Source organism: Pecten maximus, chromosome 19 (assembly GCF_902652985.1).
Source record: "Pecten maximus chromosome 19, xPecMax1.1, whole genome shotgun sequence".
NCBI lineage: Eukaryota > Metazoa > Mollusca > Bivalvia > Pectinida > Pectinidae > Pecten > Pecten maximus.
In genome coordinates this window covers 31,754,627-31,779,561 of record NC_047033.1, presented here as the reverse complement: position 1 = coordinate 31,779,561, position 24,935 = coordinate 31,754,627, and the positions used below count along the sequence as shown (strand labels likewise).

The window sequence follows — 24,935 nt, the reverse complement described above, 5'->3', positions numbered from 1 at the left end:
ACCACATGTTAGAACAGTTAACTCTACCACCTACACACCTCTATGTACCTAACACATCCATATAGAGTACCACATGTTAGAACAGTTAACTCTACCACCTACACACCTCTATGTATCTAACACATCCATATAGAGTACCACATGTTAGAACAGTTAACTCTACCACCTACACACCTCTATGTATCTAACACATCCATATAGAGTACCACATGTTAGAACAGTTAACTCTACCACCTACACACCTCTATGTATCTAACACATCCATATAGAGTACCACATGTTAGAACAGTTAACTCTACCACCTACACACCTCTATGTATCTAACACGTCCATATAGAGTACCACATGTTAGAACAGTTAACTCTACCACCTACACACCTCTATGTATCCTAACACATCCATATAGAGTACCACATGTTAGAACAGTTAACTCTACCACCGACACACCTCTATGTATCTAACACATCCATATAGAGTACCACATGTTAGAACAGTTAACTCTACCACCTACACACCTCTATGTATCTAACACATCCATATAGAGTACCACATGTTAGAACAGTTAACTCTACCACCTACACACCTCTATGTATCTAACACATCCATATAGAGTACCACATGTTAGAACAGTTAACTCTACCACCTACACACCTCTATGTACCTAACACATCCATATAGAGTACCACATGTTAGAACAGTTAACTCTACCACCTACACACCTCTATGTACCTAACACATCCATATAGAGTACCACATGTTAGAACAGTTAACTCTACCACCTACACACCTCTATGTACCTAACACATCCATATAGAGTACCACATGTTAGAACAGTTAACTCTACCACCTACACACCTCTATGTACCTAACACATCCATATAGAGTACCACATGTTAGAACAGTTAACTCTACCACCTACACACCTCTATGTACCTAACACATCCATATAGAGTACCACATGTTAGAACAGTTAACTCTACCACCGACACACCTCTATGTATCTAACACATCCATATAGAGTACCACATGTTAGAACAGTTAACTCTACCACCTACACACCTCTATGTACCTAACACATCCATATAGAGTACCACATGTTAGAACAGTTAACTCTACCACCTACACACCTCTATGTACCTAACACATCCATATAGAGTACCACATGTTAGAACAGTTAACTCTACCACCTACACACCTCTATGTATCTAACACATCCATATAGAGTACCACATGTTAGAACAGTTAACTCTACCACCTACACACCTCTATGTATCTAACACATCCATATAGAGTACCACATGTTAGAACAGTTAACTCTACCACCTACACACCTCTATGTACCTAACACATCCATATAGAGTACCACATGTTAGAACAGTTAACTCTACCACCTACACACCTCTATGTACCTAACACATCCATATAGAGTACCACATGTTAGAACAGTTAACTCTACCACCGACACACCTCTATGTATCTAACACATCCATATAGAGTACCACATGTTAGAACAGTTAACTCTACCACCTACACACCTCTATGTACCTAACACATCCATATAGAGTACCACATGTTAGAACAGTTAACTCTACCACCTACACACCTCTATGTATCTAACACATCCATATAGAGTACCACATGTTAGAACAGTTAACTCTACCACCTACACACCTCTATGTATCTAACACATCCATATAGAGTACCACATGTTAGAACAGTTAACTCTACCACCTACACACCTCTATGTACCTAACACATCCATATAGAGTACCACATGTTAGAACAGTTAACTCTACCACCTACACACCTCTATGTACCTAACACATCCATATAGAGTACCACATGTTAGAACAGTTAACTCTACCACCTACACACCTCTATGTATCTAACACATCCATATAGAGTACCACGTGTTAGAACAGTTAACTCTAACTCTACCACCTACACACCTCTATGTATCTAACACATCCATATAGAGTACCACGTGTTAGAACAGTTAACTCTAACTCTACCACCTACACACCTCTATGTACCTAACACACCCATATAGAGTACCACATGTTAGAACAGTTAACTCTACCACCTACACACCTCTATGTATCTAACACATCCATATAGAGTACCACATGTTAGAACATTTAACTCTACCACCTACACACCTCTATGTATCTAACACATCCATATAGAGTACCACATGTTAGAACAGTTAACTCTACCACCTACACACCTCTATGTATCTAACACATCCATATAGAGTACCACATGTTAGAACAGTTAACTCTACCACCGACACACCTCTATGTATCTAACACATCCATATAGAGTACCACATGTTAGAACAGTTAACTCTACCACCTACACACCTCTATGTACCTAACACATCCATATAGAGTACCACATGTTAGAACAGTTAACTCTACCACCGACACACCTATATGCATATTGTCATTTAGTGTTTGTATTGTCATTTAGTGTTTGTATTGTCATTTAATCAGAAAGACACAAGAGATATGATTAGGAAGTCAAGGAAATGGAAGGGATTAAAAGAAAATAACACACACAAACAAAAATACCAAAAAAACAAAAACAGAAAACAATCAGTCACGCCAATAATAAGCGGATGTTGTAGAGTGCTGACGCTGTGGAGAGTTTCTAACACTACATGTTTTCTCCGACTTAATTAAGATATGTTCCCCTTAGCGTGTGGCGCTCCGTCTTTGGTGTAATACTAAAAAACTTTGTGACAATAATTCGTTGACTGAGGTCTTATTTTTTCCATCAAATAGTACGCTAGGGGATTCCTTCTTTGCTAAGACCATTGATGGTGCTAGAGTTAATTTTGATATTATTAGGTTTAAAAGGCATTCCCTTAATAGTCGTGTCTCCGCTGCACTGCACTCTGTACTGAGGATAACATAAGTGACACCGTGTGTTTGTGTTCAAATGAAACACCAGACATTCCCAGTGTTAGCCCTCGATATGGTTAACTCTATGTCCTCCTTTGACTATATTCTATTTGCAATTTCAGAAAATTGAATGTTTAATTTGAGTTAATCTAAAGTTCTCTACTCAATTATCAATCGTGAACAGACGTTGCTGGTAAATGGCTGAAGCTAAACTTGGTCGTAATGAATATAACAACTAACATTACGTTGGTGATGAGTTTGTCTTATCAAAATGAAGGATCGGACCCCTCTTACCATTACTGCCTTGATTCTTCATATGATCAATGAGATGTTTCACTGATGATCTGTCTTCATTGGGCTCTGTTAAAGTTGTATATCCTCGAATCTACTTTCTATGTCAAATCACAATTAACTTTATGGAGGATTTCTCTATCGTAAAATCAATAATTATCCTTATTTAGGATTTGTCTACCCTAAAACGCTGTATACCAGTGTATATAGATAAAAGTCTGTATGATTATGGTCGGTATAGCGGTATTACAGATAGAAGTCTGTATGATTATGGTCGGTATAGCGGTATTACAGATAGAAGTCTGTATGATTATGGCCGTATAGCGGTATTACAGATATTTGATAGTTATAACATATTTTGGTCGGTATAGCGGTCTGACAGATATTTGATAGTTGTAACATATTATGGCCGTATAGCGGTATTACAGATATTTGATAGTTATAACATATTATGGTCGGTATAGCGGTATTACAGATATTTGATAGTTGTAACATATTATGGCCGTATAGCGGTATTACAGATATTTGATAGTTATAACATATTATGGTCGGTATAGCGGTCTGACAGATATTTGATAGTTGTAACATATTATGGTCGGTATAGCGGTCTGACAGATATTTGATAGTTGTAACATATTTTGAGATTTACTTGTTTTGTTACAGATTTCATATGAGGAGTTCCTTGACATCTGGGGGATGAGACAAACCTCTTCCGTCATGCGCATGACTTTCCAAAAGTTGGATAAAGATAACAGTGGAAGTCTCACGAAGGACGAGATGTTAGCGGGAATAAAATCTGACGAGGAGCTTAGTATCCAGGCAACGACCATATCGTCTCTGCTGGTGAAATGGTGTAAAGGAACATCTGTTAGTTACGAGGAGTTCTGTCGATTTTACGAAAGCGTTCAGAAAAAATGAAACGTACGGAGAAAACAGACATATTCTTTGTTGTGTATTCCGGTATAACGTAACCATTATCTATAGTGATCTTTGTTGTGTATTCCGGTATAACGTAACCATTATCTATAGTGAAAGTAGTATTACACAAGTAGTAGCTTCCACTGCATACCAGACTAATCATAAATTACATGTGATAAGCTTGATGTGCGTCCTTTACGAGGTAGATTAAGTTATTATTCTAATGTCTACGAATTGTCGTAACTGTCCTTTACACATTGTTGATACATGTCCGTACAACCGGAAGTTAGATACAGTTATCAGCATTGTACTGAGGTGGTGGATCATCTGTTAGGGAAGGACTGATAATCTACGATTGTTATTACATACTAATATAACAGGATTCCAGTGGGAGATAGGTACTGGCTATATAAGGAAGATAAATGGTGTCGCTCTAACACGATTGTTAGAGGTAGCGACCTTCCCAGTGTGCTCTATAGCCTCGTTACTGTAACAACATGTCGTTAACTAAACGAATGACATAACCACATCCTTCCACTGGGAACAGGACGTGTATACGTTTGCTCCGACCACTATTTATTTTAATGTAATATACTTAACATACTATACAGGCTATTTATTACCATTGTGATTAAAACTAAATTTGTCACAAGAATATCTTTAGTTTTCTTTTTATCTAATACATCAATATCCAGCTTCCGGTATACACACATTCCTTATCTAATGCATCAACATCCAGCTTCCGGTATACACACATTCCTTATCTAATGCATCAACATCCAGCTTCCGGTATACACACATTCCTTATCTAATGCATCAACATCCAGCTTCCGGTATACACACATTCCTTATCTAATACATCAACACCCAGCTTTCGGTATACACACATTCCTTATCTAATGCATCAACATCCAGCTTCCGGTATACACACATTCCTTATCTAATGCATCAACATCCAGCTTCCGGTATACACACATTCCTTATCTAATGCATCAACATCCAGCTTCTGGTATACACACATTCCTTATCTAATACATCAACATCCAGATCGGGTATACAAACATTCCTCATCTAATATATCAACATCCAGCTTCCGGTTTACACACATTCCTTATCTAATACATCAACATCAAACTTCCGGTATACACACATTCCTCATCTAATACATCAACATCAAACTTCCGGTATACACACATTCCTTATATAATACATCAACATCAAACTTCCGGTATGCACACATTCCTTATCTAATACATTAACATCAAACTTCCGGTATACACACATTCCTTATCTAATACATCAACATCAAACTTCCGGTATACACATATTCCTTATATAATACATCAACCTCTAGCTCCCGGTATACACACATTCCTTATCTAATACATCAACATCCAGCTTCCGGTATACACGCATTCCTTATCTAATACATCAACATCCAGCTTCCGGTATAAACACATTCCTTATCTAATGCATCAACATCCAGCTTCCGGTATACACACATTCCTTACCTAATACATCAACATCCATCTTCCGGTATACACACATTCCTTATCTAATACATCAACACCCAGCTTCCGGTATACACACATTCCTTATCTAATGCATCAACATCCAGCTTCCGGTATACACACATTCCTTATCTAATGCATCAACATCCAGCTTCCGGTATACACACATTCCTTACCTAATACATCAACATCCATCTTCCGGTATACACACATTCCTTATCTAATACATCAACATCCAGTTTCCGGTACCTAATACATCAACATCCAGCTTCCGGTACGTTTATGTTCTGAACGCGTATCATATCATTGCATAGTTTAACACTGTCATACTGTTTTATACACACTATACAAATAATTCTATGGTTCCATGATAGAGAGTGCGTCGTATTACAAAGAGTAAATCCGTGTTTAAGGGGAAATTATATTATAACTGCAAAAATGTATTAATATCATTGTAAAGGGACAATAGAGATATATGACAGGCTACATATTGTATATTATATATCGCTTTGTTTGAAAATTTACCAAGGACAGCGATTGATCTTTTATTGTAACGATGCTGCTCGAATCAATGATTGTCCTCAGGATGGCCAATTAGAGGACTTAGTAACGACTCGCTGTGACTCGCCTGTCGTTTTGGGGTCAACTCGCCATGACCAGACTGGACGGGAGTATATCGAGGAATTCTAATTGGATTGGGTTTCTAGCCAACTTCACATTCTGAGCATTCTATTCTCATTCTGCCCGGAGTAGACTCATTCAGATTGGGTTTTGAGGGTTTGTCCGGGCATTCATAGAAATAATTAAAAAAAAAATGTCAAAGCAAAAACTCGATAACGTCTTCCTCAAACTAGGGCATTGGCGTTTAAGGACTCTCTCAAACCTCAATATGTTTTGATAAAAGTCCAATGCAATTGTTTGCGCTTTTACTTTTCTTTCATGTCCGAACTCTTTGAATTTCGTATATGTGATTTGCACTTCACATTGTTGCAGATGGTATTTTCCCCCTCTTTTTCTAGCCGTAATATAACAAACTATTTATACAAGTTGCTAATGTGGTATTTTGACCGGATTCGACTTCAAAAAGTTATGACGAAATCTAAAATGGATGTTTGAATTATATTGCGTGACTCCATATCGGTATATTGGATACATTTACAGAATAGTTTATACAGAATAGTTTATACAGAACAGTTTATACAGAACAGTTTATACAGAATAGTTTATACAGAACAGTTTATACAGAATAGTTTATACACAATAGTTTATACAGAACGGTTTATACAGAACGGTTTATACAGAATAGTTTATACAGAATAGTTTATACAGAACAGTTTATACAGAACAGTTTATACAGAATAGTTTATACAGAACAGTTTATACAGAATAGTTTATACACAATAGTTTATACAGAACGGTTTATACAGAATAGTTTATACACAATAGTTTATACAGAATAGCTTATACAGAATAGTTTATACATAATAGTTTATACAGAATAGTTTATACAGAATAGTTTATACAGAATAGTTTATACAGAATAGTTTATACAGAATAGTTTATATTATACAGAACGGTTTATACAGAATAGTTTATACAGAATAGTTTATATCATACAGAATAGTTTATACAAAACAGTTTATACAGAATAGTTTATACAGAATAGTTTATATTATACCGAATAGTTTATACAGAATAGTTTATACAGAATAGTTTATATCATACAGAATAGTTTATACAGAATAGTTTATACAGAATAGATTATACAGAATAGTTAATACAGAATAGTTTATACAGAATAGTTTATACAGAATAGTTTATACAAAACAGTTTATACAGAATAGTTAATACAGAATAGTTTATATCATACAGAATAGTTTATACAGAATAGTTTATACAAAACAGTTTATACAGAATAGTTTATACAGAATAGTTTATATTATACACAATAGTTTATACAGAATAGTTTATACAGAATAGATTATACAGAATAGTTTATATTATACACAATAGTTTATACAAAACAGTTTATACAGAATAGTTTATACAGAATAGTTTATACAGAATAGTTTATATTATACACAATAGTTTATACAGAATAGTTAATACAGAATAGTTTATACAGGATAGTTTATACACAATAGTTTATACAGAATAGTTTATATAATACTGAATAGTTTATACAGAATAGTTTATACAGAACAGTTTATACAGAATAGTTTATACAGAATAGTTTATACAGAATAGTTTATACAGAATAGTTTATACAGAATAGTTTATATTATACAGAATAGTTTATACAGAATAGTTGATACAGAATAGTTTATACAGAATATTTTATACAGAATAGTTTATATTATACAGAATAGTTTATACAGAATAGTTTATACAGAATAGTTTATATTATACAGAATAGTTTATACAGAATAGTTTATACAGAATAGTTTATACAGACTTGTTTATACAGAATAGTTTATACAGAATAGTTTATACAGAATAGTTTATACAGACTTGTTTATACAGAATAGTTTATACAGAATAGTTTATACAGAATAGTTTATACACAATAGTTTATACACAATAGTTTATACAGAATAGTTTATACAGAATAGTTTATATTATACAGAATAGTTTATACAGAATAATTTATACAGAACAGTTTATACATAATAGTTTATAAAGAATAGTTTATATTATACAGAATAGTTTATACAGAATAGTTTATACAGAATTGTTTATACAGAATAGTTTATACCGAATAGTTTATGCAGAATAGTTTATACAGAATAGTTTATACAGAATAGTTTATACACAATAGTTTATACAGAATAGTTTATACAGGATAGTTTATACACAATAGTTTATACAGAATAGTTTATATTATACAGAATAGTTTATACAGAATAGTTTATACAGAATAGTTTATACAGAATAGTTTATATTATACAGAATAGTTTATACCGAATAGTTTATACAGAATAGTTTATACAGAATAGTTTATATTATACAGAATAGTTTATACCGAATAGTTTATACAGAATAGTTTATACAGAATAGTTTATATTATACAGAATAGTTTATACAGAATAGTTTATACAGAATAGTTTATACAGAATAGTTGAAACAGAATAGTTTATACAGGATAGTTTATACACAATAGTTTAACGAAATTTTATATTTTTCACTATGTTTTATACAGAATAGTTTATACAGATTTTTATTTCAAAAATGTTTAACAGAAATTTTTAAGAATAGTTTAATAATACAGAATGGGTTATAAAAATATTTTTACAGAACAGTTTTTACAAATAGTTTTCAAATGTTTTATGTAGTTTTACAGAATATTTTTATACAGATAGTTTATATTAACAGTAGTTTATACAAAATAGTTTATACAGAATGTTGAACAGAATATTTGAAAGAAATTTTATACGATTTTTTTAAAAATTTACAGAATGTTTACAGAATAGAATATTTTATACGATAGTTTACGAATTTTTAATTAACAGAAATTTACAAAATAGTTTATCCGATTGTTTACAGAATGTTATACAGAATAGTTTTATACAAATGTTTATACAAATTTGTTTATACGAATATTTATACGAATAGTTTAACAGAATTTTTATAAAATATTTTATACAAAATAGTTATAAGAATTTATACACATAGTTTATACAATAGTTTATATTATACGAATAGTTTATTACAGAATAGTTTATACAGAACACTAGTTTATATACAGAATAGTTATACAGAATAGTTTATAACAGAATAGTTATATTATACCGACTTAGTTTATACAGGAATAGTTGTATACAGAATAGTTTATACAGAATAGTTTATACAGACTTGTTTTTATACAGAATAGTTTATTACAGATAGTGTATACTAGAATAGTTTATACCACAATAGTTTCTACACAATAGTTTATACAGAATAAGTTTATACAGCATAGTTTATATTATACAGAATAGTTTATACAGAATAATTTCTACCGAACAGTTTATACAGAATAGTTTATACAGAATAGTTTCTACAGATAGTTATATTATACAGAATAGTTTATACAGATAGTTTTATACAGAATTGTTTATACAGAATAGTTTATACCGAATAGTTTATGCAGAATAGTTTATACAGAATAGTTTATACAGAATAGTTTATACACCAATAGTTTATACAGAATAGTTTTATACAGGATAGTTTATACACAATAGTTTATACAGAATAGTTTATATTATACAGAATAGTTTATACAGAATAGTTTATACAGAATAGTTTATACAGAATAGTTTATACAGAATAGTTTATACAGAATAGTTTATATTATACAGAATAGTTTATATTATACAGAATAGTTTATACCGAATAGTTTATACAGAATAGATTATACAGAATAGTTTATATTATACAGAATAGTTTATACCGAATAGTTTATACAGAATAGTTTATACAGAATAGTTTATATTATACAGAATAGTTTATACAGAATAGTTTATACAGAATAGTTGATACAGAATAGTTTATACAGGATAGTTTATACACAATAGTTTATACAGAATAGTTTATATCATACACTATAGTTTATACAGAATAGTTTATACAGAATAGTTTATATTATACAGAATAGTTTATACAGAATAGTTTATACAGAATAGTTTATACAGAATAGTTTATATTATACAGAATAGTTTATACAGAATAGTTGATACAGATTTGTTTATACAGAATAGTTTATACAAAATAGTTTATACAGAATAGTTTATACAGAATAGTTTATACAGAATAGTTTATACAGAATAGTTTATATTATACAGAATAGTTTATACAGAATAGTTTATACAGAATAGTTTATACAGAATAGTTTATACAGATTATTTTAAATTATACAGAATAGTTTATACAGAATAGAATAGTTTATACAGAATAGTTTATACAGAATAGTTTATATTATACAGAATAGTTTATACAAAATAGTTTATACAGACTTGTTTATACAGAATAGTTTATACAGAATAGTTTATACAGAATAGTTTATACACAATTGTTTATACAGAATAGTTTATACAGAATAGTTTATACACAATAGTTTATACAGAATAGTTATACAGAATAGTTTATATTATACACAATAGTTTATACAGAATAGTTTATATTATACAGAATAGTTTATACAGAATAGTTTATACAGAACAGTTTATACAGAATAGTTTATACAGAATAGTTTATACAGAATAGTTTATATTATACAGAATAGTTTATACAGAATAGTTTATACAGAATAGTTTATACCGAATAGTTTATACAGAATAGTTTATACAGAATAGTTTATACAGAATAGTTTATACACAATAGTTTATACAGAATAGTTTATACAGGATAGTTTATACACAATATTTTATACAGAATAGTTTATATTATACAGAATAGTTTATACAGAATAGTTTATACAGAATAGTTTATACAGAATAGTTTATATTATACAGAATAGTTTATACCGAATAGTTTATACAGAATAGTTTATACAGAATAGTTTATATTATACAGAATAGTTTATACAGAATAGTTTATACAGAATAGTTTATACAGAATAGTCGATACAGAATAGTTTATACAGGATAGTTTATACACAATAGTTTATACAGAATAGTTTATATTATACATAATAGTTTATACAGAACAGTTTATACAGAATAGTTTATACAGAATAGTTTATACAGAATAGTTTATACAGAATTGTTTATACAGAATAGTTTATACCGAACAGTTTATACAGAATAGTTTATACAGAATAGTTTATGCAGAATAGTTTATACAGAATAGTTTATATTATACAGAATAGTTTATATTATACAGAATAGTTTATACAGAATAGTTTATACAGAATAGTTATACAGAATAGTTTATATTATACACAATAGTTTATACAGAATAGTTTATATTATACAGAATAGTTTATACAGAATAGTTTATACAGAACAGTTTATACAGAATAGTTTATACAGAACAGTTTATATTATACAGAATAGTTTATACAGAATAGTTTATACAGAATTGTTTATACAGAATAGTTTATACCGAATAGTTTATACAGAATAGTTTATACACAATAGTTTATACACAATAGTTTATACACAATAGTTTATACAGGATAGTTTATACACACTATTTTATACAGAATAGTTTATATTATACAGAATAGTTTATACAGAATAGTTTATACAGAATAGTTTATACAGAATAGTTTATACAGAATAGTTTATATTATACAGAATAGTTTATACACAATAGTTTATACAGAATAGTTTATACAGAATAGTTTATACACAATAGTTTATACAGAATAGTTTATACAGAATAGTTTATACACAATAGTTTATACAGAATAGTTTATACAGAATAGTTTATACACAATAGTTTATACAGAACGGTTTATACAGAATAGTTTATACAGGATAGTTTATACACAATAGTTTATACAGAACGGTTTATACAGAATAGTTTATACAGGATAGTTTATACACAATAGTTTATACAGAATAGTTTATATTATACACAATAGTTTATACAGAATAGTTTATACTGAATAGTTTATACAGGATAGTTTATACACAATAGTTTATACAGAATAGTTTGTACAGAATAGTTTATACAGAATAGTTTATACAGGATAGTTTATACAGAATAGTTTATACAGAATAGTTTATATTATACACAATAGTTTATACAGAATAGTTTATACAGAATAGTTTATACAGAATAGTTTATACAGAACAGTTTATACAGAATAGTTTATACAGAATAGTTTATACAGAATAGTTTGTACAGAATAGTTTATACAGAATAGTTTATACACAATAGTTTATACAGAATAGTTATACAGAATAGTTTATACAGAATAGTTTATACAGAATAATTTATATTATACAGAATAGTTTATATTATACAGAATAGTTTATACAGAATAGTTTATTTGATACAGAATAGTTTATATTATACAGAATAGTTTATATTATACAGAATAGTTTATACAGAATAATTTATACAGAACAGTTTATACAGAATAGTTTATACAGAATATTTTATACAGAATAGTTTGTACAGAATAGTTTATACAGAATAGTTTATACAGAATAGTTTATACTGAATAGTTTATACAGAATAGTTGATACTGAATAGTTTATACAGAATAGTTTATACAGAATAGTTTATACAGAATAGTTTATACAGGATAGTTTATACCGAATAGTTTATACAGAATAGTTTATATTATACACAATAGTTTATACAGAATAGTTTATACAGAACAGTTTATACAGAACAGTTTATACAGAATAGTTTATACAGAATAGTTGATACAGAATAGTTTATACAGGATAGTTTATACAGAATAGTTTATACAGAATAGTTTATATTATACACAATAGTTTATACAGAATAGTTTATACAGAATAGTTTATACAGAATAGTTTATACAGAACAGTTTATACAGAACAGTTTATACAGAATAGTTTATACAGAATAGTTTATACAGAATAGTTTGTACAGAATAGTTTATACAGAATAGTTTATACACAATAGTTTATACAGAATAGTTATACAGAATAGTTTATACAGAATAGTTTATACAGAATAATTTATATTATACAGAATAGTTTATATTATACAGAATAGTTTATACAGAATAGTTTATTTGATACAGAATAGTTTATATTATACAGAATAGTTTATATTATACAGAATAGTTTATACAGAATAGTTTATACAGAATAATTTATACAGAACAGTTTATACAGAATAGTTTATACAGAATATTTTATACAGAATAGTTTGTACAGAATAGTTTATACAGAATAGTTTATACAGAATAGTTTATACTGAATAGTTTATACAGAATAGTTTATACAGAATAGTTTATTTGATACAGAATAGTTTATATTATACAGAATAGTTTATATTATACAGAATAGTTTATACAGAATAGTTTATACAGAATAATTTATACAGAACAGTTTATACAGAATAGTTTATACAGAATATTTTATACAGAATAGTTTGTACAGAATAGTTTATACATAATAGTTTATACACAATAGTTTATACAGAATAGTTTATACAGAATAGTTTATATTATACAGAATAGTTTATATTATACAGAATAGTTTATACAGAATAGTTTATACACAATAGTTTATACAGAATAGTTTATACATAATAGTTTATACAGAATAGTTTATATTATACAGAATAGTTTATACAGAATAGTTTATACAGAATAGTTTATACAGAATAGTTTATATTATACACAATAGTTTATACAGAATAGTTTATACAGAATAGTTTATACAGAATAGTTTATACAGAATAGTTATACCGAATAGTTTATACAGAATAGTTTATACAGAATAGTTTATATTATACAGAATAGTTTATATTATACAGAATAGTTTATACAGAATAGTTTATACAGAATAGTTTATATTATACAGAATAGTTTATATTATACAGAATAGTTTATATTATACAGAATAGTTTATATTATACAGAATAGTTTATTCAGAATAGTTTATATTATACAGAATAGTTGATACAGAATAGTTTATACAGAATAGTTTATACAGAACAGTTTATACAGAATAGTTTATACAGAATATTCTATACAGAACAGTTTATACAGAATAGTTTATACAGAATAGTTTATACAGAATAGTTTGTACAGAATAGTTTATACAGAATAGTTTATACAGAATAGTTATACAGAATAGTTTATACAGAATAGTTTATACAGAATAGTTTATATTATACAGAATAGTTTATATTATACAGAATAGTTTATACAGAATAGTTTATTTTATACAGAATAGTTTATATTATACAGAATAGTTTATATTATACAGAATAGTTTATACAGAATAGTTTATACAGAATAGTTTATACAGAACAGTTTATACAGAATAGTTTATACAGAATAGTTTATACAGAATAGTTTGTACAGAATAGTTTATACAGAATAGTTTATACAGAATAGTTTATACTGAATAGTTTATACAGAATAGTTGATACAGAATAGTTTATACAGGATAGTTTATACAGAATAGTTTATACAGAATAGTTTATATTATACACAATAGTTTATACAGAATAGTTTATACAGAATAGTTTATACAGAATAGTTTATACAGAACAGTTTATACAGAACAGTTTATACAGAATAGTTTATACAGAATAGTTTGTACAGAATAGTTTATACAGAATAGTTTATACACAATAGTTTATACAGAATAGTTATACAGAATAGTTTATATTATACACAATAGTTTATACAGAATAGTTTATATTATACAGAATAGTTTATACAGAATAGTTTATACAGAACAGTTTATACAGAATAGTTTATACAGAATAGTTTATACAGAATAATTTATATTATACAGAATAGTTTATATTATACAGAATAGTTTATACAGAATAGTTTATTTGATACAGAATAGTTTATATTATACAGAATAGTTTATATTATACAGAATAGTTTATACAGAATAGTTTATACAGAATAATTTATACATAACAGTTTATACAGAATAGTTTATACAGAATATTTTATACAGAATAGTTTGTACAGAATAGTTTATACAGAATAGTTTATACAGAATAGTTTATACTGAATAGTTTATACAGAATAGTTTATACTGAATAGTTTATACAGAATAGTTTATACAGAATAGTTTATACAGAATAGTTTATACAGGATAGTTTATACCGAATAGTTTATACAGAATAGTTTATATTATACACAATAGTTTATACAGAATAGTTTATACAGAACAGTTTATACAGAACAGTTTATACAGAATAGTTTATACAGAATAGTTGATACAGAATAGTTTATACAGGATAGTTTATACAGAATAGTTTATACAGAATAGTTTATATTATACACAATAGTTTATACAGAATAGTTTATACAGAATAGTTTATACAGAACAGTTTATACAGAACAGTTTATACAGAATAGTTTATACAGAATAGTTTATACAGAATAGTTTGTACAGAATAGTTTATACAGAATAGTTTATACACAATAGTTTATACAGAATAGTTATACAGAATAGTTTATACAGAATAGTTTATACAGAATAATTTATATTATACAGAATAGTTTATATTATACAGAATAGTTTATACAGAATAGTTTATTTGATACAGAATAGTTTATATTATACAGAATAGTTTATATTATACAGAATAGTTTATACAGAATAGTTTATACAGAATAATTTATACAGAACAGTTTATACAGAATAGTTTATACAGAATATTTTATACAGAATAGTTTGTACAGAATAGTTTATACAGAATAGTTTATACAGAATAGTTTATACTGAATAGTTTATACAGAATAGTTTATACTGAATAGTTTATACAGAATAGTTTATACAGAATAGTTTATACAGAATAGTTTATACAGGATAGTTTATACCGAATAGTTTATACAGAATAGTTTATATTATACACAATAGTTTATACAGAATAGTTTATACAGAACAGTTTATACAGAACAGTTTATACAGAATAGTTTATACAGAATATTTTATACAGAATAGTTTATACAGAATAGTTTGTACAGAATAGTTTATACAGCATAGTTTATACTGAATAGTTTATACAGAATAGTTTATACTGAATAGTTTATACAGAATAGTTTATACACAATAGTTTATACACAATAGTTGATACAGAATAGTTTATACAGGATAGTTTATACACAATAGTTTATACAGAATAGTTGATACAGGATAGTTTATACACAATAGTTTATACACAATAGTTTATATTATACATAATAGTTTATACAGAATAGTTTATACAGAACAGTTTATACAGAATAGTTTATACAATACTAATGGCAAAGTTATAGTTACAATGTATTTTCAATAAGTATTTTGCACGCAACAACACAATTCATGTTCCCTATAAAAAATTTTTTTTTAAAACGAAGCAAAAACAGAAAAAAATCAAATCAAAACAAATCAAAGAAAATAAACAAACTTCAGTGATTAATCATCATCAATTTATTTGCCTATATGATCTGTGTATAAGTTAATGTCGGTATGATCTGTGTATAAGTTAATGTCGGTATGATCTGTGTATTAGTTAATGTCGGTATGATCTGTGTATAAGTTAATGTCGGTATGATCTGTGTATAAGTTAAAACTGACTTTGGTCTGGTTTTGTTTGTTTTTGTTTAACGTCCTATTAGGAGCCAGTGTCATTTAAGGACATGCCAGGTTTTGGAGGTTGAGGAAAGCCGGAGTACCCGGAGAAAAACCACCAGCCTACGGTCAGTACCTAGCAACTGCCACACGTAGGTTTCGAACTCGCAACCCAGAGGTGGAGGGCTAGTGTTAAAGTGTCAGGACACCTTAACCACTCGGCCACCGCGGCCCCTATTTAAAGCTTAAAGCTGACAGTGTAAGTTAAAAAACATCCAATTGAGGTTAATGAAAAATACATGAACAGATTTCCAAAAATCGTTTCCGAAACATGCCCCAGTTATGGTAGTGTCGTATCTACAGGTCGAGTCGATCGCCATATAAGGACATACACATAGATTTACGTCACCGGCCTGTTATCCATAATTCATTGCGAGGTTCGGCCAATCGACTAAATGAGATGTGATCACATGATCTCTTTTACTACGTGTTTACTATACGAAAAACACGTGTTGCGTGCATAAATATGTTTTTTTTTGCTCTGTGTAGTTCATTTATGTAATTTATTGTTCAATATTTTGTATCAATAATGTTCACAAGATTATAAACAACTTCACCTTTTGAATTACATGTTTTTATAAAAGACTGAGAAAATAAAGCACCGAAATCGTTATCAATAATGTATTCAGATACATGTATTTTTGTACTAGGACACGTGTCAATCAATGCGTGTATCGTGGAAACACGCGTAACACACATATCACGAGAATTAAGCAGCTTTACAATTAACAAAAGAGTTCCAGGTAGAAATTGGCCGTATATATAAATTTAAGTGACATGACATGTTGAAGTGATGGAATCCCAACCGAGAAGCCCCCAATCATGTAATATATATATAGAGGATCTTACATGAGTGGCTATATCATATGGAATTTATTAAACTCGTTCAATAATTTGATATGCAATGGGCCTTTAGGTGTTTCTAATAGAAAAATTAAGTCGATTGATAGTACAATTGAAATGTGTCAACAACTCACAACTTTTAAAAGCGTTAAACTATTGGTCTTTTAACATATAAAAAGTATTCCTTAAATCAAAGTAAGAAAATTCCCGTATCTGAGAACGATACAGGAGCTGATTGTGATGATTGACGAGAATGTGAGAGTGATGCCTGTGAAAATGTAAAAGATGACAAGAATGAAAAGTGGAGAAAACTAAAACAGCTAACAAAACAATATTACTGCAATTTTTTACGAGTGTTCGGGAACTAGTAAATGAACAAACAATTCCCGATGTTTCCTGTATAAATTGACTGAATTTGGATACCAGTTTTTGTGTCTTTGTTAACATCTAAGTTACAAATTCCAAAGGTAGAATATTGAATTTATATGTATAGTTTACACTTCGACAAATTTTACTGGTTGATAAGCAATATTCTTTTACCCACTGCAGTTTTTACAACATTATTGACAAATCATTATCTAATGAATGAAACAGGTGACTGATGCGTAGTTACTGTGTCGTAAAACAGATCATGTGATCACATCTCATTTAGACGATTGGCTGAACCTCGCAATGCATTATGGATAACAGTCCGGTGACGTAAAACCTAATCAATGTGGGGGTGTGGCGTTGTGGGCCATGTACGCCAGTCACTCTATATATGGAGGTGTACAGTTATCCCTCGTTATAGTTTTTTTTTTTTTTTTTTTGTTGTGGCAGGGCGACCGAAGGGAGCCAAGCGGCTTAATATATAATTATATTAAACAATTATCTTTATAAGAGCGAAGCTATTTACCGTAAACTTGCACGTATGTACAATAGTCTAGTCCAACTTCGCATAATGTTCTGCGGGATGGTACAGCCAGAAACAAATTCTGCCGGAAATTAACCGAGATGTTGCGATTGCAACTGATTGTGGACGGAAAGTACCGACAGTTCCCGGTTGCAGAATCGGTATGTCGAAAATTACCGATAGTTAACGACTGTCAAAGGTCAAGTCATGAAAGGTCACATTTCACGGGTCGTCTGCTTCAACTATCAATAAAGCCGCACGTCAACACAGCCAAGATTCAAGAAACACGATTGGTAAATTGGTTGATCTGGTTATTCCTCTCCCAACAAATTATTTTGCACTTAAAATGTAATTTGGAATTTGAGACGTAGAAATCTAGATAAAGAGAAATATTATTGAAACTGTTTTATCACTGCTAGTGCAACATAATTATTATTGGAACTGCATTTTTTTCTCTCATTTAAATAATATTTTTTTTAAATAATAAAGATAAGCTATTATTTTTCCTAAAGTGAAATAATTTACAGTAAAGTTCACATTTTTTTCTGCAAAATACTGGTAGATCTAGATAGACACAATGTAGAATAATATAGGTAATATAACTTAAAACCTTAGGCCAAGGACATATAATATTATTATGTCCCTGCTTAGGCCTACTGTAGAGAATTTAAATGGAAACAATGGATATAATACTGTAACAGCTGTAAAGTTATTCTTGCTGCATATCCCACTGGAAAGACTCAGGTAGGAATTTACTCATATTTACTCTGTTTATAATTTTATTACTTGCATGTTTTGTTGAGGCCCAAATATTTTGTATTGTCAATATTTTCTTTTCTTTCTTTTATTGTAAAATACAACATATATGTATATTTAAAATTACCTCTTCTAATTCCATATCCAAGTTCTGCAATTGCGTACAATGTAAACAAAAACCCATTGGCGTGTGTATTGAGAACGTATACTATATATAATGGAGAGATGTGTAGCTATGCGCATGTATCGATAGACTGATACTTGTCTCAATGAAAGCACGCGCTTTTAGAGCGGTTCGTATCCACGCATAACAAAACAGAAAAATGTCTGCTCGTCCTTCGATACGATACTACCATAACTGGGGCATGTCTCGGAAACGATTTTTGGAAATCTGTACATGTATTTTTTTTTTTTTTTAGTCTCAATTGGATGCTTTTTAACTTGCACTGTCAGCTTTAATGCCCGTACGACTTTTGATCAAATAACCGAGGCATCGTGGCCAAGGCATTCATAATCAGACAAAAAACAGGAGGTTTTGAGATACAGATGCTGGCTGAAGAAAACGTTTGAGGATTTTCTATAGTCGACAACATGGTCTTATTTCGAGGCACATTGTACTTCCATGTTATATTGAAGTACACGTCTCCAGGGCTTTGATGTCAGCATTCTTCCTAATTTTCACTTAACCTGAATCCAACGTATATTTATTTGCACGGCGAGTATCGTCTCGAAAGACTTACTCCCCAGGAACACATGGGTTTATTTCTCCCTGTAAGTTTCCAATGCTCGTTATTTAAACTGTTGCTACTTTGCCGTGTCTTTGTTGACATTGACTAATAATTATGGATTTGTTAACTTTAAACAGCATTTTCATAGCGTGTCTTATATTGTATAAAGATTGAAGGTGTCCTCGCATGGCGTCTAAACCATCATTATGGTGTATTTCTATGTAGATTGCACTCCAATCGTGTGCCTAGAACACAACCCGCTTCCCTTGCTATGTAGCGACCTGGGGGACATATAAAGGATTTGATTGACAGCAAATTCCAAATTAATTTCTTGTTTTTCCGTCTACTCCGTTGGACATAGTGGTGCCCTGTGACCTTTCCTTTGAGACCGATGTAATTACCTCAAGTTCCTGGTGGTCATTCGCTTGACTCCTCACAACTTTTACTGGATTCCAAAATTATGACTACTTGATGAGAAATGAATAATAGCTTTGGTGGTCAATTGAGATGATACTTTGTGAGTTTGTCCATATCTTTTGACCAACATTAAGTCTTCCTCAAAGGGAACGAAAAGAAATTAAATCTGAATTACAAAGGGAAAATAACTACCACAAGACTAGCTCACTCACTAAATGCCACATAAAGTCGATGATGAAGAACGCTGATGGTTCAACGAACAAACAACAACTTAATATCAATCAAAAAGGCATTTTGTTTACAGAAGTCTGTGGATTATGATGTAGGCGATATGGACATTTTGTTACAGAAGTATGTTGATGTTGTTGTAGTCGATATGGACATTTTGTTTACAGAAGTCTATGGATTACCAGAGACATATATAGAGAGATAAGTAACATCGCTATTTCCCCGTACAAGTGGTGGCTCCCTTTATTCGTGACCACTCAAGCATATCCCTTATCGAGAGCGCCCTGTCCCCTATCAAACACACGCGAGAACAGGTAAATCGGGCTTTGCGCATGTGTGTATCGATGTACTGGAACTTATTCGACATGTTCTGGTTAATCCGCCATTACGTCAGACCAAAACATCGTCATTTTAAACACATACAAAAAGCACATCGTTTTATTTTGGCCACTACAAAAGTTTCCACATTAACCAAAAACTATCATACTTATGGGATATAGTCTTATAGATCATGCACATTGTTGTCATTTATCCGTATTTTCGAAAATCCATTGGGTCCTATTCGACAAGCCGCCATTACGTCAGACCAAAACATCGTCAATTTTAAACGCACGCAAAAAGCACATCGTTTTATTTAGGCCACAACAAAAGTTACCACATTAACCAAAAACTATCAAACTTATGGGATATGGTCTTATTGATCATGCACATTGTTGTCATTTATCCGTATTCTCGAAAACCCCATAGGGACTTTTCGAAAATTGGAGATTCCCGCCGATCATTCCTGCGGTGTGCTTGCTTTTCATACTCAAAATACAAACACTTGGACAGCAAATTGTGATATATTTCATATTGATGACACTTCTGCACTTTGGTATTAATACAATTAAAGCACATGATTGGATCTTGGTGAAGATTTCAAATAGAAATTATCGATAATTATGTGTCTGGTTTTCAAGTTTTCTCCAATATGGCGTCTAGTGAAGACTGAACCGAGCGACCGCAAAGGATTGTGGGAAGGTCAGGGGCCACCACGTTGATATAGGGGCAAATAGAGAGCTGTGAATCTCTCTATATATGTCTCTGGGATTACGTTGTAGTCGATATGGACATTTTGTTTACAGAAGTCTGTAGATTGTGTTGTAGTCTATATGGACATTTTGTTTACAGAAGTCTGTGGATTGTGTTGTAGTCGATATGGACATTTTGTTTACAGAAGTCTGTTGATGTTGTTGTAGTCGATATGGACATTTTGTTTACAGAAGTCTGTGGATTGTGTTGTAGTCGATATGGACATTTTGTTTACTGAAGTCTGTTGATGTTGTTGTAGTCGATATGGACATTTTGTTTACAGAAGTCTGTTGATGTTGTTGTAGTCGATATGGACATTTTGTTTACAGAAGTCTGTGGATTACGTTGTAGTCGATATGGACATTTTGTTTACAGAAGTCTGTGGATTGTGTTGTAGTCGATATGGACATTTTGTTTACTGAAGTCTGTTGATTGTGTTCTCCTCTCTCCTCAAATGGCTATATACATGTAGCTACATTATACAGAAACAAAAGTGTTAAACTGTGACAAAGAGAGTGGATATTCAGTTTGTATTTATTTAACAGCACTTAGTGGGATCGAATGTCCGGAAAGGGCTCGACATGTTTATTAGAATATGTTGTACCGCATGTTTACATCAATCGTACAATTAAAAGCCATGAAATAAACACACAATATGTCCATCAGCGAGAGCTTTCAAGATACTCTAACTAAACAACAAGGCACCAGCTTGAGAACTAATATATCACGGAAAACTCTACATTGTAAACAGTTTCGCAGCAGAGAGCAAACGTTGATGAGACAATGAAGGCTTCTTCAAACACTCAAGCGACTTGATTGCCGAGTAGTGTTGAGATCTAATGACGGTTAACAAAACGCTTTCACGGATTTGAATACGGCGGAATGCCTTACAATGCTGGCTTTATTGACAAGGACAGGTCTTGTTTCAAACTCAGAGCTAGCACGCACCAGCCTCGTGTTTAGATAATCTCCAGATTATGTCTTTGATGATCACAATCTCTCTCCTTTCATTTTGATAAATACTGAAATCATACACAGTCAAACACGTGTAACCGGAGGCGCTCTGACAAAGCGTGCCTAGCTCTCCTCCTAAATAATAGTAAATCAATCTATTCTGCTAAGTAAGTGTAGGCATCGCATCTATTGTATTCAGGTGTATAAGTGTTGTCCATAGATTGTACGAATCTTTGGAGATATGTGTAGGCCGTACATTTCCCGAACACCTTGGTAAATAAGTGTAGGCCGAACTTCACATGTAGCATATCATGAATATGATCCATATGATGTTCTTAGATATTTACAGGCCGTATATCATCGGAATCCTTTATAGGACGGGCACCACCTAAACCCTGTTTAATAAGTGAAGGACGAACATCACAGGAATCTTTGTAAATATGTGTAGGCCGTGCATCTCCTTAATCCTTGTAAAAAATGTAGTCTACACATCTCCCGAATCGTTATCAACAGATAAATTTTACACATCTCCTCAATCGTTATAGATAAGTGTAGTCTACACATTTCCTGAATCATTATAGATAAGTGTTGTCTACACATTTCCTGAATCATTATAGATAAGTGTTGTCTACACATCTCCTGAATCATTATAGATAAGTGTAGTGTACACATCTCCTGAATCCTTATAGATAAGTGTTGTCTACACATCTCCTGAATCATTATAGATAAGTGTAGTATACACATCTCCTGAATCGTTATAGATAAGTGTAGTCTACACATATCCTGAATCATTATATATAAGTGTAGTATACACATCTCCTGAATCATTATAGATAAGTGTAGTATACACATCTCCTGAATCATTATAGATAAGTGTAGTATACACATCTCCTGAATCGTTATAGATAAGTGTAGTCTACACACCTCCTGAATCATTATAGATAAGTGTAGTCTACACATGTCCTAAATCATTATAGATAAGTGTAGTCTACACATCTCCTGAATCGTTATAGATAAGTGTAGTCTACACATGTCCTAAATCATTATAGATAAGTGTAGTCTACACACCTCCTGAATCATTATAGATAAATGTAGTCTACACATGTTCTGAATCGTTATAGATAAGTGTAGTCTACACATATCCTGAATCATTATAGATAAGTGTAGTCTACACATGTCCTAAATCATTATAGATAAGTGTAGTCAACACATATCCTGAATCGTTATAGATAAGTGTAGTATACACATCTCCTGAATCATTATAGATAAGTGTAGTCTACACATATCCTGAATCATTATAGATAAGTGTAGTCTACACATCTCCTGAATCATTATAGATAAGTGTAGTCTACACATCTCCTGAATCATTATAGATAAGTGTAGTCTTGACATTTCCTGAATCGTTATAGATAAATGTAGTCTACACATTTCCTGAATCATTATAGATAAGTGTAGTCTACACATCTCCTGAATCAATATAGATAAGTGTAGTTTACACATCTGTTTGAATCATTATAGATAAGTGTAGTCTACACATTTCCTGAATCATTATAGATAAGTGTAGTCTTTACATGGTCTGAATCATTATAGATAAGTGTAGTCTACACACCTCCTGAATCATTATAGATAAATGTAGTCTACACATTTCCTGAATCATTATAGATAAGTGTAGTCTACACATCTCCTGAATCGTTATAGATAAGTGTAGTCTACACATATCCTGAATCATTATAGATAAGTGTATTCTACACATGTCCTGAATCGTTATAGATAAGTGTAGTCTACACATTTCCTGAATCATAATAGATAAGTGTATTCTACACATGTCCTGAATCGTTATAGATAAGTGTAGTCTACACATTTCCTGAATCATAATAGACAAGTGTAGTCTACACATCTCCTGAATCGTTATAGATAAGTGTAGTCAACACATATCCTGAATCGTTATAGATAAGTGCAGTCTACACATTTCCTGAATCATTGTAGATAAGTGTAGTCTACACACCTCCTGAATCGTTATAGATAAGTGTAGTCTACACATCTCATTAATCATTATAGATAAGTGTAGTCTACACATTTCCTGAATCGTTATCAACAGATACATTTTACACATCTGAATCATTATAGATAAGTGTAGTCTACAC

At 30.6% G+C, this 24,935-nt stretch overlaps 1 protein-coding gene across 1 annotated transcript in view; it reads left to right on the top strand.

Annotated features, from left to right (window-relative positions):
* Positions 1–4,770, top strand: part of LOC117317757 (calmodulin-like) — a 38,581-nt gene extending 33,811 nt beyond the window's left edge. The window contains exons 4-5 of the mRNA XM_033872671.1: positions 3,861–4,139; positions 4,185–4,770. Coding sequence (XP_033728562.1) covers positions 3,861–4,115 — 255 coding nt within the window. The 3' untranslated portion in view covers positions 4,116–4,139; positions 4,185–4,770. The remainder of the gene's footprint in view (positions 1–3,860; positions 4,140–4,184) is intronic.
* Positions 4,771–24,935: the final 20,165 nt, after the last annotated feature.